General features: G+C 47.7%; 1 protein-coding gene and 1 pseudogene across 2 annotated transcripts in view; both read left to right on the plus strand.

Annotated features, from left to right (window-relative positions):
* ERCC3 (ERCC excision repair 3, TFIIH core complex helicase subunit) overlaps nt 1-23,399 on the plus strand; it is a 64,196-nt gene that overhangs the window by 2,080 nt on the left and 38,717 nt on the right. For both annotated transcript variants that reach the window (XM_054722941.1, XM_054722942.1), the window contains exons 4-10: nt 1,603-1,652; nt 1,928-2,063; nt 2,244-2,408; nt 2,597-2,801; nt 3,746-4,060; nt 15,719-15,903; nt 22,550-22,752. In XM_054722941.1, the coding sequence (XP_054578916.1) occupies nt 1,603-1,652; nt 1,928-2,063; nt 2,244-2,408; nt 2,597-2,801; nt 3,746-4,060; nt 15,719-15,903; nt 22,550-22,752 (1,259 nt within the window). The remainder of the gene's footprint in view (nt 1-1,602; nt 1,653-1,927; nt 2,064-2,243; nt 2,409-2,596; nt 2,802-3,745; nt 4,061-15,718; nt 15,904-22,549; nt 22,753-23,399) is intronic.
* Nucleotides 19,678-21,294, plus strand: LOC103301217 (D-3-phosphoglycerate dehydrogenase-like; annotated as a pseudogene).

Genomic DNA, 23,399 nt, shown 5'->3' on the forward strand with positions numbered 1-23,399 from the left:
TCTCCTCCCTCTCTCCCTCTTACAGTCTCTCCCCCTCCGCCCCCCTTTCCCTCTGTCAAATCAATAAAAACATATCCTCGAGTAAGGATTAAAAAAAGAGAATGCCATTCAGAACTAGTGTGGGGAGCAAAATAACGGATTATTCCAGCTGCTACTCCTGTGGATCCAGCACTGTGTCCCTGCTGAGGCCACACTTCCCAGGAGCTGCCCTTAGCCAGTGGGCTCACACTGGCCAGGGTTATTTAGGAATGCAGCCCAAAGTTGTTGGTGTTACGTACTGAATTGTGTACTCTCCACAATTAATATCTTGGACCCCTAACCACTAACGAGTTGTATTTGGAGTAAGGAAGTAAGAGTGGGCCTGATCCAAAAGGATTAGTGTCCTTACAAGAAGAGACAGCAGAAGGCCTGTGCGCTCTTTCTCTCTGCATGTACATGGGAGTACACAGCAAGGAAGTAGCCTCTGTGAGCCAGGCGGGAACGGGGTCACTGGCACCTTCATTGTGGACTTCCAGAAGTAAGTTTCTGTTGTTAAACCACCCAGTCTTTGTTGTTCTATATAATAGCCAAGTAGACTAATACAGATGGTAAACTCCATCTAAGGTTGAGTATCTGCACCAGAAAACAGTCAACAATTTTCATTAGGGAAAGTCAGAAAGGACTTCAAATGTTGAAGTGGGCAGGGTTCCACGTGAAAGGCTATTGAGCATGCTTGGGTTTGTTATGCGCGATACGCGAATGCCGTTCAGAAGAGATGGACAATGGCTTTCCTTGCCCTCTGCTGACCTAAAGGAAGTTGGATTCAGACCCCAAGTCTGAGTGGCAGAAGGTGAGTGCCTCCGGCCTCCGGGGGACAGAATGCCTCTGCCCTCAGCAGCTGGCAGGCCCCGGGAGAGCTCTTCCCTTGTGTATGCAAGGCTGCCCAAGGAGAAGGGACTGCACCTTGCTGGCATGAGCCCCTATCACACCCTGCTGTCCTCAGTCCTTGCTGGGAGCAGCCTGCAGGAATGTGGGTGCAGTGGTGGGTCCTCTCAGAAGGACAGCAGCCCTGGGCTGAGGGGTGGCTTTTCGTGGACAACACCACCTCTGCTGCATACCACCCTGAAGACTGCTGGGACTGGGAAGGTTGTGCATTGTAGTCTGTCATAGAGAAGCTTGCAAGCTGTTGGGGAAATAGGGAATCTGGGAGGAGTCTAGGAGGCTTTGCATTTAATTTACACAGCACACAGTTACTGAGCACACGCACTGGCTAGCTGTGTGCTGGGAGCTGGAGGAATGTTGGTGAAGCAGGATGGACCTGTGGGTTAGGATGGGGCCTATGGGAGTGAAGAAGAAAGGGAATATAAAGATTGTAAGCCGTGTCTTAGTAATTAAGAGATGTGCATCAAAACTAACCAGGCAAGAGGAAGGTTTTGCTCTAAAAAAGAGGAGGCTGATAGAGAAAGCTCAGTCTAGGCAGTTCTGACCCTATTAGGATTGCATGTTGAGTCTCCCACACTAACTTGAACTCTCCACTTGGGTCATGGTGGTAGGACCTGGGAATGAGTGCGTTCTGAGTGAGCTACAGGCTGCTAATTTTGCCTTTTGATTTGTCACTTGCAGTTGTGTACTGTCAGTTATGGAAAAGTCAAGTTGGTCCTGAAGCACAACAGGTAAGGGATGCCATAACAGGCTCGTCGAAGGCACTTTCACTGGCCACCATGTTCCCCCAAGCAGTGGAGGTGAGGCTCAGATCCCGGCTTATTTGTCTTTAAAGTATGGCTTTGCCCACATCCCTCATAGGTTATATCATAGCCAGTGGTTCATAGCTCACACTTGGTGAAGGGTCTTGGGAGAGGCCTGAGGCCAGGTTTTTAGACCATGTAATTGAGCAGCGGAACCTTCTGAAAATGGTGGCTGGTCAGTAGGCACATCCTTTCTCTTGTAGGTACTTTGTTGAAAGCTCCCACCCTGATGTTATCCAGCATCTTCTTCAGGATCCAGTGATTCGGGAGTGCCGCCTGAGGAGCTCCGAGGGGGAGGCCACTGAGCTCATCACAGAGACTTTCACAAGCAGATCTGCTGTGCGTGAGCTTTTGGGTCCCTCTGGGGTGGGGGCATTTAGTACTGCAGCTCCCTCAGATGCTTCTAGTTCCGTCTTTGCAGCCTAGTGACCCTGCAATTTTCTTGCAACTATAGGACTTGCTTGGTAACAGTGGAGTTAAATGTTGCATGCTAATGTGGACCCTGTCTTTCTCGGACAGATTGCAAAGACTGCTGAAGGCAGTGGTGGGCCCTCCACTTCCCGGGAGGCAGATCCACAGGGTAAATCTGACATCCCCACGGACCTCTTTGACTTTTATGAGCAAATGGACAAGGATGAGGAGGAAGAAGAAGAGACACAGACAGTATCTTTTGAAGTCAAGCAGGTTAGTGAAGAGGTCCCCTCCTTGTTCCTTCTCTAGTTTAAAAAATGTGGCTCTCAGAAGAAATTTCAGTCGTACTGTTGATATTTGGCTCCGTTGACTGATGAGTTTGCCGATCACTGCCTTAGAATATGTGCTGCTCATGAGCAGGCTTTGGAGTTAAGACTAAACGCGCTGTGCTTCCTCCACAGGAGATGATTGAGGAACTTCAGAAACGTTGCATCCACCTCGAGTACCCTCTGTTGGCAGAATATGACTTCCGGAACGATTCTGTTAACCCTGATATCAACATTGACCTGAAGCCCACCGCTGTCCTCAGGCCTTACCAGGAGAAGAGCCTGCGGAAGATGTTTGGGAATGGGCGTGCGCGGTCAGGGGTCATTGTGCTTCCTTGCGGTAAGTCAGACTCAGTGAAGGAGGTGTCCAGGCTGCCTCCCCTCTCCCCGTACCCTTCTCTAAATCCACCCTGGCCAGGAGCAGCCCCGCTCAGACGACTCCCTGATTCAAGACTCGACAAGTATGTGAGTGCTGCTGTGCGCGGGCCCTGACCTCCACACTGGGGGGCTCCTGATCGTAGGCTGAGTCTCGTGAGGTGCAGGCAGATGCGGCAGCCCCTGGGCTCCTGTCAGACGGTGCTTGTCCTGAGTCCTGCCAGCTCCTGGCCTGCCTTCGTGGCCAGCAGTGGCAACAGACTCACCCAGTGGCCCTGTCCCTGACTTAAGGAGGCAGATGCTCAGGGGAGGGACCTGTGCCCTCAGGTGGTGGTTCTGTTAACGCTCCATGAGCTATTTTGATGCACATTCCTGATAAAGGAAGAATTGCTGTTTAGAGGAATAGCTTGATTTTTATCTTCATCTTCGAATGGTGAGTGGGAGTAAACGTGCAGGCTCTCCGTCTTCCCCAGCAGTGCCCACACCTGCACCTCTGATGTCTCAGCCAAGTTGGTTGTGGGGTGACAGCAGCTGTCCTGCTGTGGCCTCCGTGGTGCAGCCGTGTGCTGGGCAGACTGCCAGGCCCTGGCTTTAGTTTGACCATGTTAAAGTGGCAGTAATCGTGTCTCCTATCTCTGTTTTGAGATGTTAGCATTTAAACAAGATACACATAAAACGCTACAATAGGGGCTGGCACTTGTCTCTGCTTCTTACATTTGTGTGTAAAGTGGGCATGTGTCCTCTTTATCAAGAAGAAAACAGAGGCTCCAGAGCAGTTAGGGCCTCACAGTGTCAGCTGTGAAGATGGGTAGAAATAATTTGCTCAGATCTGTGTGCTCATGAGTCTGCCTGTCTCTGTCCCGTGTTTCAGGCTGGCCTTGGGTAGAATTATTCCTTGGTTTCTCGTAGGTGCTGGGAAGTCCCTGGTTGGCGTGACAGCTGCCTGCACTGTCAGAAAACGCTGTCTGGTGCTGGGCAACTCCGCTGTGTCTGTGGAGCAGTGGAAAGCCCAGTTCAAGATGTGGTCCACCATCGACGACAGCCAGATCTGCCGCTTCACCTCCGATGCCAAGGACAAGCCCATCGGCTGCTCCATTGCCATTAGCACCTACTCCATGCTGGGCCATACCACCAAGAGGTCCTGGGAGGCTGAGCGCGTCATGGAGTGGCTCAGAACTCAGGAGTGGGGCCTCATGATCCTGGACGAGGTCCACACCATACCTGGTGAGCAGGATAGGAGCTGAGCTGCCCACTCACTGTATGGCAGGAAGGGATTTCCAGCTGTGGGGTAGAGGGAGGGCCTTCCTGGGGAAAGCTTTTCCATAAGTCATAGCACGTGGGGTGAGGGCGGGCACAGTCACAGCTTCCTGAATCACTGGCCAGAGGAGTTCTTTAAGAGATGGTGTGTTTCTCCTCTTTGCATCTTACTGCTGGAGTTCAGCTTACCCTGCGAAAGGACTAGGAGTACTGAACATCCTTTGCAGTAGTGTTTGTTTCATTTGAAGGCTAACGTAGTGATCCTTAGTATGTTACTTCCAATATCGCAGGCAATCCATTTTTAGAAGTAGCTCTTCTGACAAAATTTATGAACTATAGCAGCCACTCATTACTAGCATACAATTCAGGATTGTTAGTGACTTGATGGAGCTGTATGCCGCTCACCATGCTCCAGTTTGAGACCTTCCTCCTCACGCTCATAGTCATCTCACTCCCCCCAGGCGGCCGCTGAGCTGCGCCGTGGCTGTAGCCTGGCCTTTTCTGAAACCTGTGAGCAGCAGCAGCCATCTCTTCCTGTGTCTGCTGCTTCCACCGCTCAGGGCTCTTCCCCGCTGGACATGTGTCGATAGTGTCCTCACTGCTGAGCAGTGTTCCAGGCAAACCTCTCACGACAAATTGGAGGAATTGGATGAATTTCATTAAGAATATGATTAATGAAATGGCAGCAGAGGCATTCTCACATGAGTATTCACAATATTGTCAGAATGGCTCTAGCATCTGCTCTGTGTGAATGGAGTACTCCACCTCTGGGTGTCTGACGATGCCTGGATGCTCACAGCACCAGGCGGAGATCAGGGCGCTCGGGTAGAAGGAACCGGGTGCCGGTCCTGAGGCGGGAGAGGACTTGGCATGGCCTGACCACAGCAAGGTGGCCCAGTGACCAGAGGGGGCAGAGGAGAGCAGTCAGGTTGAGGTGAGGGGCGGTGGGCAGGGTAGGCCTTGTGGTCACAGTAAGGCTGATACTCTTGGTGGGCGGGAAGCCATTGGAGGGATTGGAGCAGAGGTGACATGGCCTGACTCGGGCTGTTGTGCTGGCAGTCATCGAAGGAAGCGGGTAGAAGCAGCTAAGTGGGTTAGGTTGTGGAATCCCAACAAGAGGCGTGACCCAGTCAGAGTAAAGGTGGCCTGGTTCTGGATGTGTTGTGGAAGATCAGCTGTTGGATGTGGAGCTGAGGAAGAGAAGGTGAGATGGCTGTCGGGTGTGACGGGAGCACTTGGAAGGCGAGAGCGGACCTTACTTGGGAGGGGAAACTGGACTAGTAGAGGACAGGCCTGGAGAGTGCCGATGAGGATTGGGCTTCAGACGTGTTAATCGGATTGCCTGTTAGACATTCAGGCAATGGCAGAAATGGCAGAAATGGGCAGAAAACACGAAGAGACACTTGACCAAAGAGAATGTACAGATCCCTATTGGCCCTTGAAAAGGTCTGCATCACTAGCTCTCAGGGAAATGCATATTAAAAGCACAATGGAACACTACCACGCACCTGAGAGTGGCCAAATAAAAAGCTCGCAACCAAGTACTGGCGGAGCGCAGAGCAACTTCCACGCGTTGCCAGAGGAAGTGCAAAGCGCAGTCCCTGGGAGAGAGGGGCAGGGAGTCCCTGGGAGAGAGGGGCAGTTACCACGTGGCTCGCGGTCCCACCGCGGTGTCTGTGCCAGAGAAATGAAGATGTAACTTCACACAAAAACCTGTATGTGAATGTTTATTCCCGCTCTAGTCAGTCTCCAGAACAACCGTCATGTTCATCAGGAGACTGGAGATACAGACTCGGGCATCAGTCCCCGGACACTGCTCCGCAGTGAAGGCCACCCTGCTGCTGCATGTGACAGCCTGGCCTGTCTCAGGGTACTTAGTGTGCCGTGCCTGTGCTAGGACATTCTTTTTTGTTTGTTTGTTTTTGTTTAAAGTATTACATCTGTCTCCTTTTTCCCTGATTGATCCCCCTCCCCGCCACTCCCACCCCGAGGGCAGGTCCCACTGCCCCTGTGTCTGTGTCCATTCGTTATGCTAATTGCATGCATACGAGTCCTTTCGTTATCTCTAACTGCCCCGCCCTCCCCGCCCCTTGTCTCTGGATCTATTTTTGTTCATAAGTTTATGTTGATCATTATATCCCATATATGAGTGAGATCATGTGATATTTATCTTTCTCCAACTAGCTTACTTTGCTTAGCATAATGCTCTCCAGGTCCATCCATGCTGTGGCAAATGGTAAGAGTTCCTTCTTTTTTATAGCTGCATAGTGTTACATTGTGTAGATGTACCACAGTTTTTTAATCCACTCATCTGCTGATGGGCACTTAGGCTGTTTCCAAATCTTAGCTATTGTGAATTGTGCTGCTATGAACATAGGGGTGCATGTATCCTTTCTGATGGGTGTTTCTGTTTTGTTGGGATGTATTCCTAGAAGTGGGATTATTGGGTCAAATGTGAGTTCCATGTTTAACTTACTGCGGAAACTCCATACTATCTTCCACAGTGGCTGCACCAGTCTGCATTCCCACCAGCAGTGCATGAGGGTTCCTTTTTCTCTGCATCCTCGACAGCACCTGTCGTTTGTTGATTTGTTGATGATAGCCATTCTGATAGGTTGAGATGGTACCGCATTGTTTTGATTTGCATCTCTCAGATGATTAGTGACTTTGAACATGTTTTCATATGTCTCTCGTCTTTCTGTATGTCCTCTTTCGAAAAGTGTCTATTTAGGTGCCTTGCCCATTTTTTGATTGGATTGTTTATCTTCCTTTTGTTAAACTTTCTGAGTTCTCTGTAAATGTTAGAGATCAAACCCTTACTGGAAATATCATTGGCAAATATGTTCTCCCATGCAGTAGGCTTTCTTGTTGTTTTGTTGATGGTTTCTTTTGCTGTGCAGAAGCTTTTTATTTTGATGTCGTCCCATTTGTTAATTTTCTCCTTAGTCTCCATTGCCCCAGGAGCTGTGTCTGTAAAGATATTGCTACGTCATATGTCTGCTATTTTGCTGCCTATGGAGTCTTGTAGGATTTTATGGTTTCCTGTCTTACATTTAAGTCCTTTATCCATTTGGAGTTTGTTTTTGTGTATGGTTTAAGTTGGTGATCTAGTTTCATTTTTTTGCATGTATCTGACCAAATTTCTCAGCACCATTTATTGAAGAGACTGTCTTGACTCCATTGTATGCTCTTGCCTCCTTTGTCAAATATTAATTGAGCATAATGGCCTGGGTTGATTTTCGGGTACTCTGTTCTGTTCCATTGGTCTATATGTCTGTTCTTGTGCCAGTACCAGGAAGTTTTAAGAACCGTGGCTTTGTAATACAGCTTGATATCTGGTATTGTGATCCCTCCAACTTTGTTCTTTCTCAGGATTGCTGTGGCTATTTGGGGCCTTTTTAATTCCAGATGAATTTTTGGAGAGTTTGTTCTAGATCTGTGAAATATGCCATTGGTATTTTAATGGGGATTGCATTGAATCTATAGATTGCTTTGGGTAGTATGGACATTTCAATGATGTTGATTCTACCAATCCATGAACATGGTATGTTCTTCCATTTGTTTATATCTTTCTTTATCTCTTTTTTTCAATGTCCTGTAGTTTTCTGAGTATCGGTCTTTTATGTCCTTTGTTAAGTTTATTCCTAGGTATCTTAATTTTTTTTGGTGCAATGGTAAATGGAATTTTTTTTTTTTTCTTATTGGTGTATAAAAAGGCCATAGATTTCTGGGTGTTAATTTTGTATCCTGCTACATTGTCAAATTCATTTATTAGGTCTAGTAGTTTTTTGATGGAGTCTTTGGGGTTTTCTATGTACAGTATCATGTCATCTGCGAATAAAAACAGTTTTACTTGTTCTTTTCCAATTTAAATGTTTTTTGTCTCTTCTTGTCTGATCACTATGGCTAGCACTTCCAGTACTATGTTGAACAGGAGTGGTGAAAGTGAGCATCCCTGTCTTGTTCCTGTTCTTAGGGGAAATGAGTTTAATTTTTCCCATTGAGTATGATGTTGGCTGTAGGTTTGTCATATATGGCTCTTATTACATTGAGGTACGATCCCTCTATTCACACTTCGCTGAGAGTTTTTATCAAGAAAGGGTGTTGGGTTTTGTCAAATGTTTTTTTCTGCATCGATTGATAAGATTATGTGATTTTTGTCTCTCAATTTGTTTATGTGGTGTATCACATTTATTGATTTGCAGATATTGTACCATCCTTGCATCCCCGGAATAAATCCCCAATTGGACATGGCGTATGATCTCTCTAATGTAATGCTGAATCTGATTTGCTAGAATTTTGTTGAGGATTTTAGCATCTATATTCATCAAGGATAATGGCTTGTAGTTCTCTTTTTTTGTGGTGTGTTTATCTGGTTTTCGGATTAGGGTAATGCTGGCTTCATAGAAAGAACTTGGAAGTGTGCCTTCCTCTTGAATTTTTTGGAATAGTCTGAGGAGGGTAGGTTTTAGTTGTTCTTTGAATGCTTGGTAGAACTCCCCTGTAAAGCCATTCGGACCAGGGCTTTTGTTTGCTGGAAGATTTTTGATCGCTGCTTCAATTTCTTTGGTAGTTATCGGCCTATTCAGGTTTTTTGATTCTTCTTTATTGAGTTTTGGGAGCTTGTATTTTTCTAAGAATATGTCCATTTTATCTAGGTTGTCCATTTTGTTGGAATAGAGTTGTTCATGGTATTTTTTCATAATCCTTTGTATTTCTATGGGGTGGGTTGTTACTTCACCTCTTTTATTTCTGATTTTGTTTATTTGGGTCCTCTCTCTTTGCTTCTAGGTGAGCCTGGCTAAAGGTTCATCAATCTTGTTTATCCTTTCAAAGAAATAGCTCTTGGTTTTGTTGATCTTTTGTATTGTTTTTTTTGTTCTCTGTATCATTTATCTCTGCTCTGATCTTTATTATTTCCTTTCTTCTGCTTATGCTGGGCTTTTCTTATTACTCTCTTTCAAACTCTGAGTTGTAGGGTTAGATAATTTATTACCATTTTTTCTTGTTTTTCGAGATAAGCCTGTAGAGCTAGGAACTTCCGTCTCAGGACTGCTCTCACTGTGTCCCATAGATTTTGGATTGTTGTGTTTTCATTGTCATTTGTTGCCATGATGCTTTTTATTTCTTCTTTGATCTCTCTGGTAACCCAGTCATTGTTTAATAGCATGCTGTTTAGTCTCCATGTGTTTGATTTCTTTGGATTGTTTTTATTGTAGTTGATTTCTAGTTTTATGCCATTGTGATCTGAGAGGATGCTTGATATGATTTCAGTCTTCTTGAATTTGAAGAGACTTTGCCAGTGACCCAATATGTGGTCTGTCTTTGAAAATGACCCATGTGCACTTGAGAAGAATGTATATTCTGTGGCTTTGGGGTGAATGTTCTGAAGATGTCAATTCTATCTGATCTAGTGTGTCATTTAGGATTGATGTTTCTTTGCTGATTTTTTTTTGTTTAGAGGATTTGTCCAATGGTGTTAGTGGGGTATTTAAGTCCCCTACTATGAGTGTATTGCTGTCAATCTCTCCCTTGATATCCTTCAGAAGTTTTTTTTATGTATTTGGGTGCTCCTGTATTGGCTGCATATATGTTTACCAGAGTTATTTCTTCTTGTTGGATTGCTCCCTTTAGTATTATGAAGTGGCCTTCCTTATCTCTTGTTATGTCCTTCACTTTGAGATCTAATTTGTCAGATGTAAGTATTGCTACCCCAGCGTTTTTTTCATTTCCATTTGCCTGAAAAAGCTTTTTCCTTCCCTCTACCCTCAGTCTGTGTGTGTCTTTTTTTCTGAGGTGGGTTTCTTATAGACAGCAGATGTATGGGTCTTGTTTTCTTATCTAATCAGTTACCCTATGTCTTTTGATTGGGGTATTTAATCCATTTACATTTTAAGTTATTGATAGGTACTTGTCGCCATTTTTATTCTTTATGCCTGAGTTCCTTCTTCCCTTCCTATTTCTTCTTTTTACAGCAGATCCTTTAGCATTTCTTGCATTGCTGGTTTGGTGGTAATAAACTCTCTTAGTCCTTTTTTGTCTTTGAAGCTCCTGATTTCACCCTCAATTTTGATTGATAGCATTGCTGGGTACAGTATTCTTGGATTCAGTCCCTTGCTTTGCATGACTTTGTATATTTCATTCCAATCCCTTCTGGCCTGATGTGTTTCTGTTGAGAAATCAGTCGCTAGTCTGATGGGGGGTCCTTTGTAGGTAACTTTCTATCTCTCCAGCAGCCTTTAAGATTCTTACTTTGTCGTTGGTGTTTGCCAATTTAATTATAATGTGCCTTGGCGTTGGTCTTTTGGGGTTCATCTTGTTTGGGACTCTGTGAGCTTCTTGGACTTGTGTGAATTTTTTCTTCCTGATATCAGGGATGTTTTCTGTCATTATTTCTTCAAACAGGTTTTCTATTCTTTGCTCAGTTTTCTCTCCCTCTGGCACCCGTTTTATGTGGATATTGTTTCGTTTTGTGTTGTCCCAAAGCTCCCTTAGGCTCTCCTCCTGTTTTTTAAGTGTTTTTTTTCCCAGTTGCTGCTCTGCTCGGTGTTTTATCCTACCTTATCGTCTAGCTTGCTGATGCAGTCCTCTGCTTCTTCTAGTCTACTGTTGATGCTTTCTGTTGTGTTCTTTATTGCAGTGATGCCATTCTTCATTTCTTCTTGGTTCTTACACATCTTGTTGAATTAGTCTTCCATCCTTTTCAGCGACCTTATGACCATTGCTCTGAATTCTTTCTCTGACAAATTGCTTGCCTCCAAGTTGTTTACTTCCTTTTCTGGTGAGTCCTCCTTTTCTTTCGTATGGGGGCTGTTTCTTTGTCTCCCCATTTTCGCTCCTCTCAGGGTGTCTGGTTATGTTTTTCACTCTCTACCTGGTTGACCAAAAGGCACAAAATACAACTCGAAAAGACATGACACAGGGGGAACAAAACATGAATGTATTCACTATACCAATAACCCCAAATAAAGGTGACCACCAGAGGAAAGAGAATTAGGGGAGAGAAAAGAGCACAGAAGTGATACTGAGACAAGGAAAAAAAGGTAGGAGAGAAAAGGAAAAGAAGCAAAAAGAAGGGGAAAGAAATATACGTGTGTGGGGCGTAAACTCCATAAAGCCATCAACTAAACCAAAAAATGCAAACAATAAACACCCAGAAAAAAAGGAGGGGAGCTGAATCTGAAGAGGCAGAGCTTATTTCCAGAAGGTAAGGGTAAAGGAATTGAATGAATTGGGGGAATGGCCACGATTCAGTATAGAGGAGGTAGAAAGAGAACGAGTTTATGAGAGGAAAAGTAAAAAAATACTCAAAAAATTTAAAAAAAATATACTAGTATATATTAAATATATATATAAAAGAAAATTTATATATATTAAAAATAAAATTTTCTGCTTTCTTTGACCTATTTACATATTTATCTCTTTTTGGAAAAGGAGAATAGAGTAGAGAACAGATAGGCCTGAGTTTGGTGAGTGAAACTAATTAAGCTATTAGTAGAAGAGAACAGGCGAGGAGAGGAAAACAAAAGCATAAAGTAAAAAAACAAAAAACTAACAAACAGTCAAACAACCACAACAAGACAAAAAAAAATTGGCTAGTGAAAAAGAAAAGAGTAGGGTGCATGGACTTGATGCAGGGGAGGAAATTAGATATATGAGTAGGCCAACAGAGACTACTCTAATAGTAATGCATTGATAAAGTAGATAAAGAAAATCAATTGTTAACAAGGAGTAAAAAGAATAGAGAAAAAAACTAAAGCAGGAACGAGAAGAGAAACAATGAAAAAGGGTGAAGTGAGGAAGAAAGGATTGGCATAAAGGAAAGAATGAGATAGAGTAAAATAATGATAAAATTAGAATGTAGAACACTAATCCAAAAAAATTAAAAAAAAAGAAAGGTTAAAAAATAAAAATAATAAAAAAATAGGAGAAGGAAAAAAAATTTAGTTTAAGTTAAAATAAAAAGTGAAGTAGTGAAGTTTGTTCACTTCAGCTGAGTTTTAGTGTCCCATGGGGGCTGGTTTAAGACCTCTCTACTGTTCTGCCTGCCACGTCTCAGTTTCCTGTAGGTAGTCAGCACCGTGTTGAAGTTCCCAGCAATCCACTGCTCCTCTGTGTCTGTCTCCACAGCTTTGGTGTCAGGCAGGCCGGATGAATCTGCCAGCTTTATTTTTCTGCTGCTTTCAGTCGTATTTACACAAGCATCTATTTCTGACACGGCCTCTAGGTGGCGGTGTTTATTAGTTTCCCAGACCAAATAGCCCCTCAACCCAGTCCCCGAGGGCTCCCTGGGGGTATTTCAAATCTTTGTTTCCCTGCCCAGCTCAAGATGGTGCTGCTGCACTGCTAGGAGGGGCCTGGTCTTCAGGAGAAAAATGTCTGTTCAGGGTGGGAGGGATGGACTATCCCAGAGCTGGCTTCCTAATCGTCTCTCCCTATTTTGCTCCCCAGCTTCCACAAAACCACCTTCCCCTGCATTGCAGCCTCAGTGAGTGAGTGTAATTCAAAGATCCTATGCACTGGGTTTAGCGAGTAAAAACAAGGGAAATATAAAGACAGAGGAACCGCTCCGCTGCGCGTCTCATCCCCCCGGCACTGCACAGCCAGTGCAGAGCTTCAGGCTGCCTTTCTGGGCGCAGCCTCCCATGGCTGTGGTCTTAGATCTAGAGTCCCCTGCTGCCAGCAGCCCTGTGGACCCCCTTCCACATTTGAGAGCTACGCTGACCCCAAGGGACGTGGATTTGGTGCAGCGCAGTCTCCCTCTGAGACTAGTCCCAGCTGCGCATGTTTCTACCTCCAGCCCAGATCCCCGAGCCCATCTCTCTCCAGGCGACCTCTGACCTTTCTGTCCCCAGATTGTCTCACCAGCTGTGTTTAATTTGCCAATTCCGGGTGGATGTTATTCGATTCAGCTGTTTCTTCTATCTGTTCTGTGAGAAGGTGCAGGACCCATCTGCCTATTCAGCCGCCACCTTGTTTCCCCCTGGACAAACTTTTTAGGAGCCTGCGGCCGGGGAGGCTGGAGTCTGTGTTCATGGGTTCACAGCTGAGGCAGCCGGTCCCTGGGCATTGTGGCTGTAGGGTCCCAGGGGGTATCTGAAATCTCCCCAGGTGGAGGCCCTCAACTCTCCCCTTCAAGATGGCATGGTCTCTGTGGTAGAGCCGGCCGCTCCAGGAAAGATTTCAGTGGTAGTAGAGGCTTCCCAGCCAGGCGAGCCTGGTCCGACAGTCCCTGACAGTCCTGTGGAATATAACTCTCTAGGACATTCTTGAAAGAGAACTTTGGCGATGGGGACAGATCAGTGGGGGCTGAGGTGACTATAAAGAGAGGGCACAAGGGAGGATTTTTGGGGGTGATGGATTGGTCTGTATCCAGATTATGGTGGTGGTTACACAAATCTATACATGTGTTAAAATGTGTGATAACTTACAAACTAAACTAAAAACAATTGGGAAGATGGTAGGTATTTGGTCAGATTGGATCGGAAAATGAGGGTATAATCATATCATCTGCATTTGAAACTTAGGAAGGCTTGAGGCTTTCTGCCTGAATATGGATTTAGTATGTTCATGTTCCTCTTTCACATGGTCCCAGGTCCCAGCGGAGGGCAGCCAGGCTCGAGATCGGCTCTGTGGAGGTGAGGCTGTGCGGTGTGCCCCACACAGTCCACGCTCCCCTGCCTCTGTCTCTGCTGTGGTTAGTAGAAGAGGGAAACCAAACAGCTCTAAAGAGTTTTGAGGTCAGGCCCTCAGCTGAGCCGAGAGCAAATGTTAAGTAAGGGAATTCTAGCAAATTGGAGTTTCTTGACTGTTAGGCTGTGCTCTTTTACAGATCTTCCAAAAGGAGCCCTGTTAGGCCATTATATGAATAAGAAATTCTTAGTACAGTATTTGTATATATTAAGTGGTTACTGTATGGGAGGCACTGTGCCAATTTCAAGTATTAATATTGAGAACCTTTTAAGGGGCAGGCACTGTGCTTGGCACGAAACAAAGAATCACACAAGTAAATGTCAAACAGCAACTGACATAATGTGCAGCGAAACAGGCCACGCACAAGAAGCACCTGCTGTGACTGTTTATCTGAAATTCAGACATCCTGACGACAAGCCAGAGCCTTGGTGCCTTGAGGGAGAGCCTTAAGGGTGTTGACCAGCGGTCAGAGGAGAGGCTTTGGGTGCTAAGGTCACTCAGATCTTGACCTGGATGGCTCTGCAGGTGTGTACCTGTGTAAACATTTACCAGCCGTGTGCTTCAGCAGCTGGGAGTTCTTCCCCGGGGCAGCTGTCACGGCTGTCCGAGATGCTGCAGCCATGTCACTGGTTTGCAGACAAATGCTCCAGGAAGGGCGTGTTGGGGCTCGAGTACCCAGCAGCGTCCAACTCGTGCATCCCTGAAGCCGGTAATCCCTGGGCCATCTGTAGTGCTGCCTCCTGGGCCCACGTTAGGTTGGTGCCTCCATTGCCGTGGCAACCATGTCCTGATGTGGGGAACCTGGTCTGGAGTTCTCGGCTATTCTTTTGGAGCTACCCCAGACTCTGGTTTTTTGTTTGTTTCCCGTGTGTGTGTGTGTGTGTGTGTGTGTGTGTGTGTGTGTGAGTGATCCACGTTATGCTGCAGTATGTGGAACTCTGTAAGATCTTGTTGTTTGCCTGGGGTTGGACAGCCCTCTGCTATTTCACTGTTAGGTTTTGGTTCGTGTTTTGGTGTAGTCTGACCTCGAATTCCTCAGATCATTATCAGGTTTTACCTTTAACTGTGGTAAGATGAGCATTTTAACTTTCCTTCAGAGTACAGTTGACCCTTGAACAACTCGGGGGTTAGAGGCGCCGGTCCTCGTGAATCAAAAAAGCCTCTGTATAACTTAAGCTGGTCCTCAGCATACTCAGTGAGATTCCCCACCTCAGATAGAAAATACAGTGGTGTCATGGAGCCATGCATTTTAAACTTGTGGTGTTCAAGGGCCAACTATTAGAATTTGAAAAAGGTGAGCCCATGGAAACCCGTAAATTGGGTCTTTAAAAGTAAACCTCCTTTTATATGTTTATTTAATTTAATTTGATAAATCAGAAAGATACAACGTTCAAAAGAAAGGAAGACGGGAAGTCGCTGCTCTGCCAGCTGGTTGGAGGGCTGTGGAGAAGAGAGCTTCCTAAACCTGGCTCGCCCCCCTGCTCTCTCCTTGGTTTCTGGGGAGATGATGGGAAGCCATGCAGGTCTGGCTCCCTTGGTTCCTCTGGTCTCCATGTGCCCAACCATCTTGCTGGTAACCTCAGTGCAAGTCTCAGGGTGGCAAATCCTCTGGCTAATTCAGAGCTCGGTGGCATGGTCAGTGCTGTCGTTCCCACTTCGAATTGCCACTGGTGCTCTCAGGTAGGCAGTGCTGGCGTGCTCACATGGAGCTCCCTGGCAGCTGCTCCCTTGCTCTCCTGTCCCCCTTCTTTTTAGAGTTCTGGCTGTGATGACTGTGAGTCCCACATGGTCATTCCTGTCCAGACGGGCTCCTGTGGTCCAGGAACCCGGGGTCAGCCACGTATGTCACAGGCCAATGTGAAGTCGCAAGGCTGTATGTGGTACTTGAGCATTTACAAAAGTGACAGTGTGAATCACCGATTGTTTCCCCAGCCAAGATGTTTCGACGGGTGCTCACCATTGTGCAGGCCCACTGCAAGCTGGGTTTGACCGCAACCCTGGTCCGGGAAGATGACAAAATTGTTGACTTAAATTTTCTGATCGGGCCCAAGCTCTATGAAGCCAACTGGATGGAGCTGCAGAACAACGGCTACATCGCCAAAGTCCAGTGTGCTGAGGTAGCTGTCCCCTTCCTTGCAGCCTCTTGGGGAGTGGCTCCTCCTGGGGTCAGGGGAAGTGCATCAGGTACGTTCTTCCCAGACAGATACACAGCTCAGGTCCTGAGCAAAATTGCTGCCATCTCGTGCACCCTCTGTCCCCTGTGAGCTGGGTGCGGTTCTGCCACTTCACAGAAGTGGGAAACAACCACTGTCCAGGGCATGCAGGGAGTGGCCAGGTGAGGGCGCTAATCCAGGCTGGCTTGGCTCCAGAGTCCACTCGCCTCCTTTAGTGCCCACCTTCACTGGGCTGGTCCTACGTGAGCAGTCATCCTGGCCACCCCTACTGCCAAAGCCTAGTGGTCAACACCTGTGGCCCCCCATCACCTGCCAGTTGCCTCCCACAGAGAGAGACGACTGGCGGCAGGGGGCGGGACCGGCGAGCAGGCAGCGCCAGGCTGGCCAAGGCAGGTGCCAGCAGGGGGACCCTGATCGCCCCACCAGTCGCCCCACAGATCGGCCCTGATTGCCGGCCAGGCCTAGGGACCCTACCCATGCATGAATTTCGTGCATCGGGCCTCTAGTTGTTCTATAATGAATACCTACCTGCACAAGTATATGATAAAAATACATCCTCAAAGATAAGTCTTCTCAGAAGGAACAAGAACAAGAATTCTTTCTGGCACCTAAAAATGACTTAGTGGTTAGAGTAGGGTGGCCTTTGTCATGAAAGGGTGGAAAGGGGGCTGTTGGGTAAGGGAGAGTGTGAAGACCGTGTGCAGGTAGACTTGCTCTGTTGAAAACTTCCTTATCTCTAGTTGTGTCTCTGTAATCACCACCCATCCCATGAGACAGAGTTGCCAGAACCTTGGGAGCCCTGTCCCTCTCCAGTTGCATCTCCCCCTGCCTACAGCAGGGGGCCCGCTGTCTTAGGGCTATTAATCGTCCAATGTTGACAGACATTTGGGTTGCTAAGTTGTTTAAAGTTTTTAATGCTTTTATCAAAATTTAGTTTGCATTCTGCAACATTGACCTGTTTTAAGTAGATACTGTGATTTATAACTTATTTGATTTTAGTTAATGTATCCCCACAATCTTGTGTTAGAACATTTCCGTTATCCCCAAAGTTCCCTTGTGACCATTTGTAGTGAAGCTTTGCTTGTACTCTCGCTCTAGGTAGCCACTGATTTGTTCTCTGTCTCTATAGATTATAGCTTGTGACATTGCTGCAGATGTTTTTGTACCCATTTCCTGGGGCCCTCATGCCAGAGTTTCTCTAAAGCATTGTTGTTCACGCTGTGGACTGTGACATCACCATTTGGTGGGGCATGGTCAGGATAGAATAGAATCTACCAGAATGCATAATATGTATTAAGGGTATATATTGTTTCATAAAATTGTGTTTGTGTGTGTGAATGTTTAGTTTGTGATGTAACGTAATCCAGGTTTGTAGGCCACTGCTCTGGCACATCACCTCGAAGTGACACTGCCGGGTTGAAGGCTCCTCGTCATGCTCCGGCAGGCTTTCCCAGAGTGAGTGTGCCAGTGAACCCCATCGGGCGAGTGAGGGCATGCCACACCTCCGCTGCCCAGTAGCTACTTGTTTTCTTTAACTTTGCCAACCTGGTAAGTGTGAAATGGCATTCCTTTATGGTCTTAATTTGTGTTTGCTGCTTTACTAATGACAATGAGAGTCTTATCGGATAGTTACTAGCCATTTATGTTTCATATTTTGTGAATTGCAGGATTTTAAACACTTTACTGTGAGAAAAGAATTGCTGTGGTTATAAAGAATGAGAAATTCTAATGGAGTCATGACAGGAGATGACTCAGAGGAAACCAGGAAACATTAACCTTTTGCACTCGGATGTCGAGTGTGACTCAACACGGTTAGCATTAGAATAAAGGAATCGAGAAAAAAGCAAGCGAGTGCAAAGGGTTAACAGCAAAACTCACGGATTTGAGCGGCACGCAGGGGGTGGCAGCATGCAGTGGCTTGTGGTGCTCATGTGGAAGTGCACTGGTCCTGGCCAGAAACTCGGTCTGTTAGTGTGGTCTGTGTGGCCTGTTCCAGTGCGGAGCTCCCAGGGGGTCATTGTGTATTTGTATGCAGCCTTGAGACCTTTGAAACTCACAGCACATCAGTCATTGTATTTGCCTGAGCTTCCTTTAGCTTGTCAGCAGCCCAAGCCCAGGGCCTAGCACAGAAGAGGCCCTCGGCAGTGTTACTGTCATTCTTATTTGGGTGCTCAGATTGTTTTAGATGTGACCAACGAGGCAGACCACCTTCAAGCTGGCTTCTATGGCCAGATGACATGTCCCCATCATTCTGTGAGCACTTCCTTGCTTCCTGGCCCAGCAATATATTCCTGACTTATCTAATACTTGTCCTGCCCTCGCCCTGGAATCGGTCATTTTCCACGGAGCTCTTTCAGTGGAGAATGTAATTTGCAAACCAGTTTCTGAGTGTTAGGTGCATCCATTGCTACTAGGGTGTCATTCCTGGGCTCACTGAACAGGCAGAGCTAGGAAGTGTGTGTGCACTTCTCCCTGTGGAGGTGGGTCCAATTGAGAGGGACCCTCGCACTAGTGGTGGACAGTCTGGTGCCCTCGTGAAGCTGGTGTGAAAACAATTCCCTGCACACAGAGACACTGAAAGGTCTTCTGTTGTATCGCAAATCAGCGAGCTAGATAAGACGCCTTAATGAGCCAATTAGTTAGGAGTCATCTTTATTTGCGCTGCCCAGAGGGAGGTGTTTCCCAAATTTCTGAGCAAAAACATACAGGAAGTTTTCTGCATTTATACCTTTCGAGTTTCTTTGCAGATTTCACAAAGAGCTCTGTGTAGGTTATTGTTACAAACAGTTTGTAACCTTGAAAACCTAATGAATCAACACTTGGCATAAGAATATGGGACTTGCCGAAACCGGTTTGGCTCAGTGGATAGAGTGTCGGCCTGCGGACTCAAGGGTCCCAGGTTCGATTCCGGTCAAGGGCATGTGCCTTGGTTGCGGGCACATCCCCAGTAGGGGGTGTGCAAGAGGCAGCTGATCGATGTTTCTCTCTCATCGATGTTTCTAGCTCTCTATCCCTCTCTCTTTCTCTCTGTAAAAAATCAATAAAATATATTTAAAAAAAAGAATATGGGACTTACTATCAGTATTAGTCTGTTGCATCAGATGGCTAGCTTGTATGGTCAGACAGCTAAGTTTTTATCTTTTTTTATTATTCAAACTAAAACAGTTTTTTTACAGAATAAGAGACTATCTCCATAATAAAGAGCCAGGGTGTAGCAACCATTAGGACCGAAGCTTGACCAGACCGGAAGTCAATGCTGGGTTGCCATGGCAACCCAGAGCTGATTGCTTCAGCTGCAGGTGCGGTGCTCCAGCACTGACTGCTGAGGGGGCTGCGAATCAGGGCCAGAGAGAGGCCTGAAGAGAGAAGCAGGGACTGATCATTGCCTCTGTGGCAGCTTTGACCAGCACTTGCCTCTCTTTTTCTCTCCCCGTCTGGTCAGCAGCCGCGCCTCCATTTCTCTCCAGGCCTCCACCAGGGCTGCTGATCAACCCCACCTTTCTGGTCAGGCCCTGTTGATAGGCCCAGAGATGCTGACTGGCATAGAAACTGACCTATCAGAACCAAATCTGGGTAAGTGTGAGGAACCAATGGCTGCCTAGGAGGCAGAGCTTTTGACATTGACTGGCATAGAAACTGACTAATCAGAACCAAATCTAGGGGCTTAGAGGTGTTTCTGTCCAGAGAGAGGGGTTGATCCCAAGGCCGGCTCCAGCAATGGCCTTCCCAAATCTACAGAAAGTGCTCATCAGTGACAGCTTGGACCCTTGCTGCCAGAAGATCCTGCAAGATGGAGGGCTGCAGGTGGTGGAGAAGCAGAACCTGAGCAAAGAGGAGCTGATAGCCGAGCTGCAGACTGCGAAGGCCTTATCGTCCGCTTGGCCACCAAGGTGACCGCAGATGTTATCAATGCATCACAGGAGCTCCAGGTGGTGGGCAGGGCCGGCACTGGTGTGGACAACATGGATCTGGAGGCCACCACGAGGAAGGGTATCCTGGTCTTGAACACTTCCAATGGGAACAGTCTTAGTGCTGCGGAGCTCACCTGTGGGATGATCATGTGTCTGGCCAGGCAGGTTCCCCAGGCGATGGCTTCGATGAAGGATGGCAAATGGGACCGAAAGAAGTTCATGGGAACCGAGTTGAATGGAAAGACCCTGGGAATTCTTGGCCTGGGGAGGATCGGGAGAGAGGTGGCCGTCCGGATGCAGTCCTTCGGGATGAAGACTGTAGGGTACGACCCCATCATCTCACCAGAGGTCTCGGCCTCCTTCGGCATTCAGCAGCTGCCCCTGGAGGATATCTGGCCCCTCTGTGACTTCATCACCGTGCATACCCCTCTCCTGCCCTCCATGACAGGCCTGCTGAACGACAGCACCTTCGCCCTGTGCAAGAAGGCCGTGCACGTGGTGAACTGTGTCCTGCTCTGGGCCCTGCAGTTGGGGCAGTGTGCAGGCACAGTGCTAGACGTGTTCATGGAGGTGTCACCTCGGGACCGCGCCTTGGTGGACCACCAGTACGTCATCAGCTGCCCCCACCTGGGCGCCAGCACCAAGGAGGCCCAGAGCCGCTGCGGGGAGGAGGTCACAGTTTAGTTCGTGGACATGGTGAAGGGGAGAGCCCTCGCGGGGCTCATGAATGCCCAGGCCCTTACCAGCGCCTTCTCTCCACACACCAAACCTTGCATTGGTCTGGCAGAAGCTCTGGAGACTGATGCGAGTCCGGGCAGGGTTCCCCAAAGGGACCATCCAGGTGGTAAAGCAGGGCTTATCCCTGAAGAATGCCGGGAACTGCCTGAGCCCCGCAGTCATGGTCGGCCTCCTCAAAGATGCTTCTAATCATGCGGATGTGAATTTGGTGAACACCAAGCTGCTGGAGAAGGAGGCCGGCCTCAATGTAACCACCTCCCATAACCCCACTGTGCCAGGAGAGCAAGGATGCAGGGAAGGCTTCCTGAGCATGGCCCTGGCAGGTGCCCCCTACCAGGCTGTAGGCTTTGTCCAGGGCACCACACCTGTGCTGCAGGCACTCAGCAGAGCTGCCTTCAAGACCAAAAGTGCCTCTCAGCAGGAGTCTGTCCCTGCTCTTGTTCCGGGCTCAGCCCTCCAACCCTGCCATGCTGCCTACCATGATTGGGCTCCTGGCAGAGGCAGGCGTGCAGCTGGTGTCCTACCAGACCTCGGTGGTGTCCGATGGGGAGACTTGGCACGCCATGGGCATCTCCTCCCTGCTGCTCAGCCTGGACGCCTGGAAGCAGCATGTGACCAAGGCCTTTCAGTTTTATTTCTGACCTTGGGGCTCACCAGGACCAGCCTTGGGGGCTTTGTGATCAACATTGACAGGTCACATTCCTGGGGCTGACACCACTTATGTGGTCTGACCCCTGTGATAACCACTTAATAAACCGCCCCCCCCCCCCCCCAAAAAAAAAGGGAACCAAATCTGGGTCAACTGTGAGGAGCCAATGGCTGCCTAGGAGGCAGAGCTTTTGACTCTGACTGGAATAGAAACTGACCAATCAGAACCAAATTGGCTAGCAGGGGAGGACCATTGGGGGTGAGATCAGGCCAGCAGAGGAGGGCAGTTGGGAGCGAGATCAGGCTGACAGGGTGGGGTAGTTGTGGGCAACCAGGCCTGCAAGGGAGGGCAGTTGGGGGCAAGATCAGGCCAACAGGGGAGGGCAGTTAGGGGCAATCAGGCAGGCAGGCAGAGGCAGTTAGGGGTGATCAGGCAGGCAGGCAGAGGGGTTAGGGGCAATCAGGCAGGCAGGAAGAGGCAGTTAGGGGCGATCAGGTAGGCATAGGCAGTTAGGGGCGATCTGGCAGGCAGGCAAGTGAGCGGTTAGGAGCCAGTGGTCCCAGATTGCAAGAGGGATGTCTGACTGCCGGTTATCCCCCAAAGGGTCCCCAATTGGAGAGGGTGCAGGCTGAGCTGAGGGAACCCCCCTCAGTGCACGAAGTTTGTGCACTGGGCCACTAGTCTATATATATAAAAGCCCAGCCACCGGAACAGCAGAACAACTAGAACGACCAGAACGACTGGTGGCTGTGACCCACACTACAGCAAGCAGCCAACCAGCCTGATCCAGGCCTGATCGGCCCCCACCCCCAGGCTGCCTTGCCCCTGATCGGCCCCCAACACCTCGAGGGCAGGGCCAGCTGGCCAACCACCTTCAGCCTCTCTCACCCATTGGCCTGGCCCAATGGGCCCCATTCATGCACGAATTTGTGCACTGGGCCTCTAGTCTAAAAATAACAGAGTTGACCTACAGGATAAGAGACTAAGAATAACAGAGTAGTTCAAACAGCATTTTCAAACAGCAGTTTTCCAAAGGGGGGATCACTATGCTTCACTCCAAGCAGTGTTTTAGCATGTGGAGTGCCCTGGCTCCACGTTACCTATTAGGTCTGGTTTTGGTTTGTGTGGGTGTGTGTCTCTGTGTGGGTGGTGTGTGTTTACAGTTGTATTGAGATATAATTTACAAACCTTTGTTTTAAAGTTAATTCTGCTAAATGAATGGTCTTCACAAGTTTCTAATTGTGAAATATTTAAACTTGCACACTAACCTGTGATTCTTATTGTATCACAGGTTTGGTGCCCGATGTCTCCTGAGTTTTACAGGGAGTATGTAGCAATCAAAACCAAGAAACGAATCTTGCTGTACACCATGAACCCCAACAAATTCAGAGCTTGCCAGTTTCTGATTAAGTTTCATGAAAGGAGGAATGACAAGATTATTGTCTTTGCTGATAACGTGTTTGCCCTGAAGGAATATGCCATTCGACTGAACAAGTAAGAATTGAAAAGTTGAAGTGGGCTCCTAAGCCAGTTACCTTCCCTTTGTGAGAGTGCAGAAGTGCCTGGTTTTTTTTGAAGCTTTTAGGAACTTCTAGGATCCAAAGGTCTGGTTCTGTGGCCCCAACCCCAGGAACCAGGAAAGACAGAGGAGCAGGGACTAGAGTAATGCTGCTTTGGACCTGGACTCCCAAGGGTGGACAGAGGTTGGCATTGGGAGTTTCAGACCAAGTGAGCACTGTGGGTTGTGATGAGGTCAGACTGTATGGGCCAGGGACCAGGGAGGCAAGGCAGACTGGGCCAGCATCCCTCTTATGGCCTCCCATTGAGAAAGAGCTTCTTAGGACATATCAGAGTCCTCACCAGCCCACCTGCCTGTGTGGAAAGCCTGGCTGTTGTAAATTCCCTGCCAGTGAGGAGGATGAGGACTGTGCTCTGTCTATAATGGAAGAACTGCTGTGCTGGAGACACGCTTATGGGGCAGGTCTTGTTTCAGTGGGGCTTTGATGCTCACGGAGTCTGCTTCTTGAATGTGTCACTTATGAATGTGAGTAGTTGAAATCTGGTGTCATCTCACACTGACCACTAGGTACACTGGCTTCTAGATCTCCAATGGGGTGCAGGTCAGCTACTGTCTGAGGCCA

The sequence above is a fragment of the Eptesicus fuscus genome, chromosome 11, assembly GCF_027574615.1.
Source record: "Eptesicus fuscus isolate TK198812 chromosome 11, DD_ASM_mEF_20220401, whole genome shotgun sequence".
Classification (NCBI taxonomy): Eukaryota; Metazoa; Chordata; class Mammalia; order Chiroptera; family Vespertilionidae; genus Eptesicus; species Eptesicus fuscus.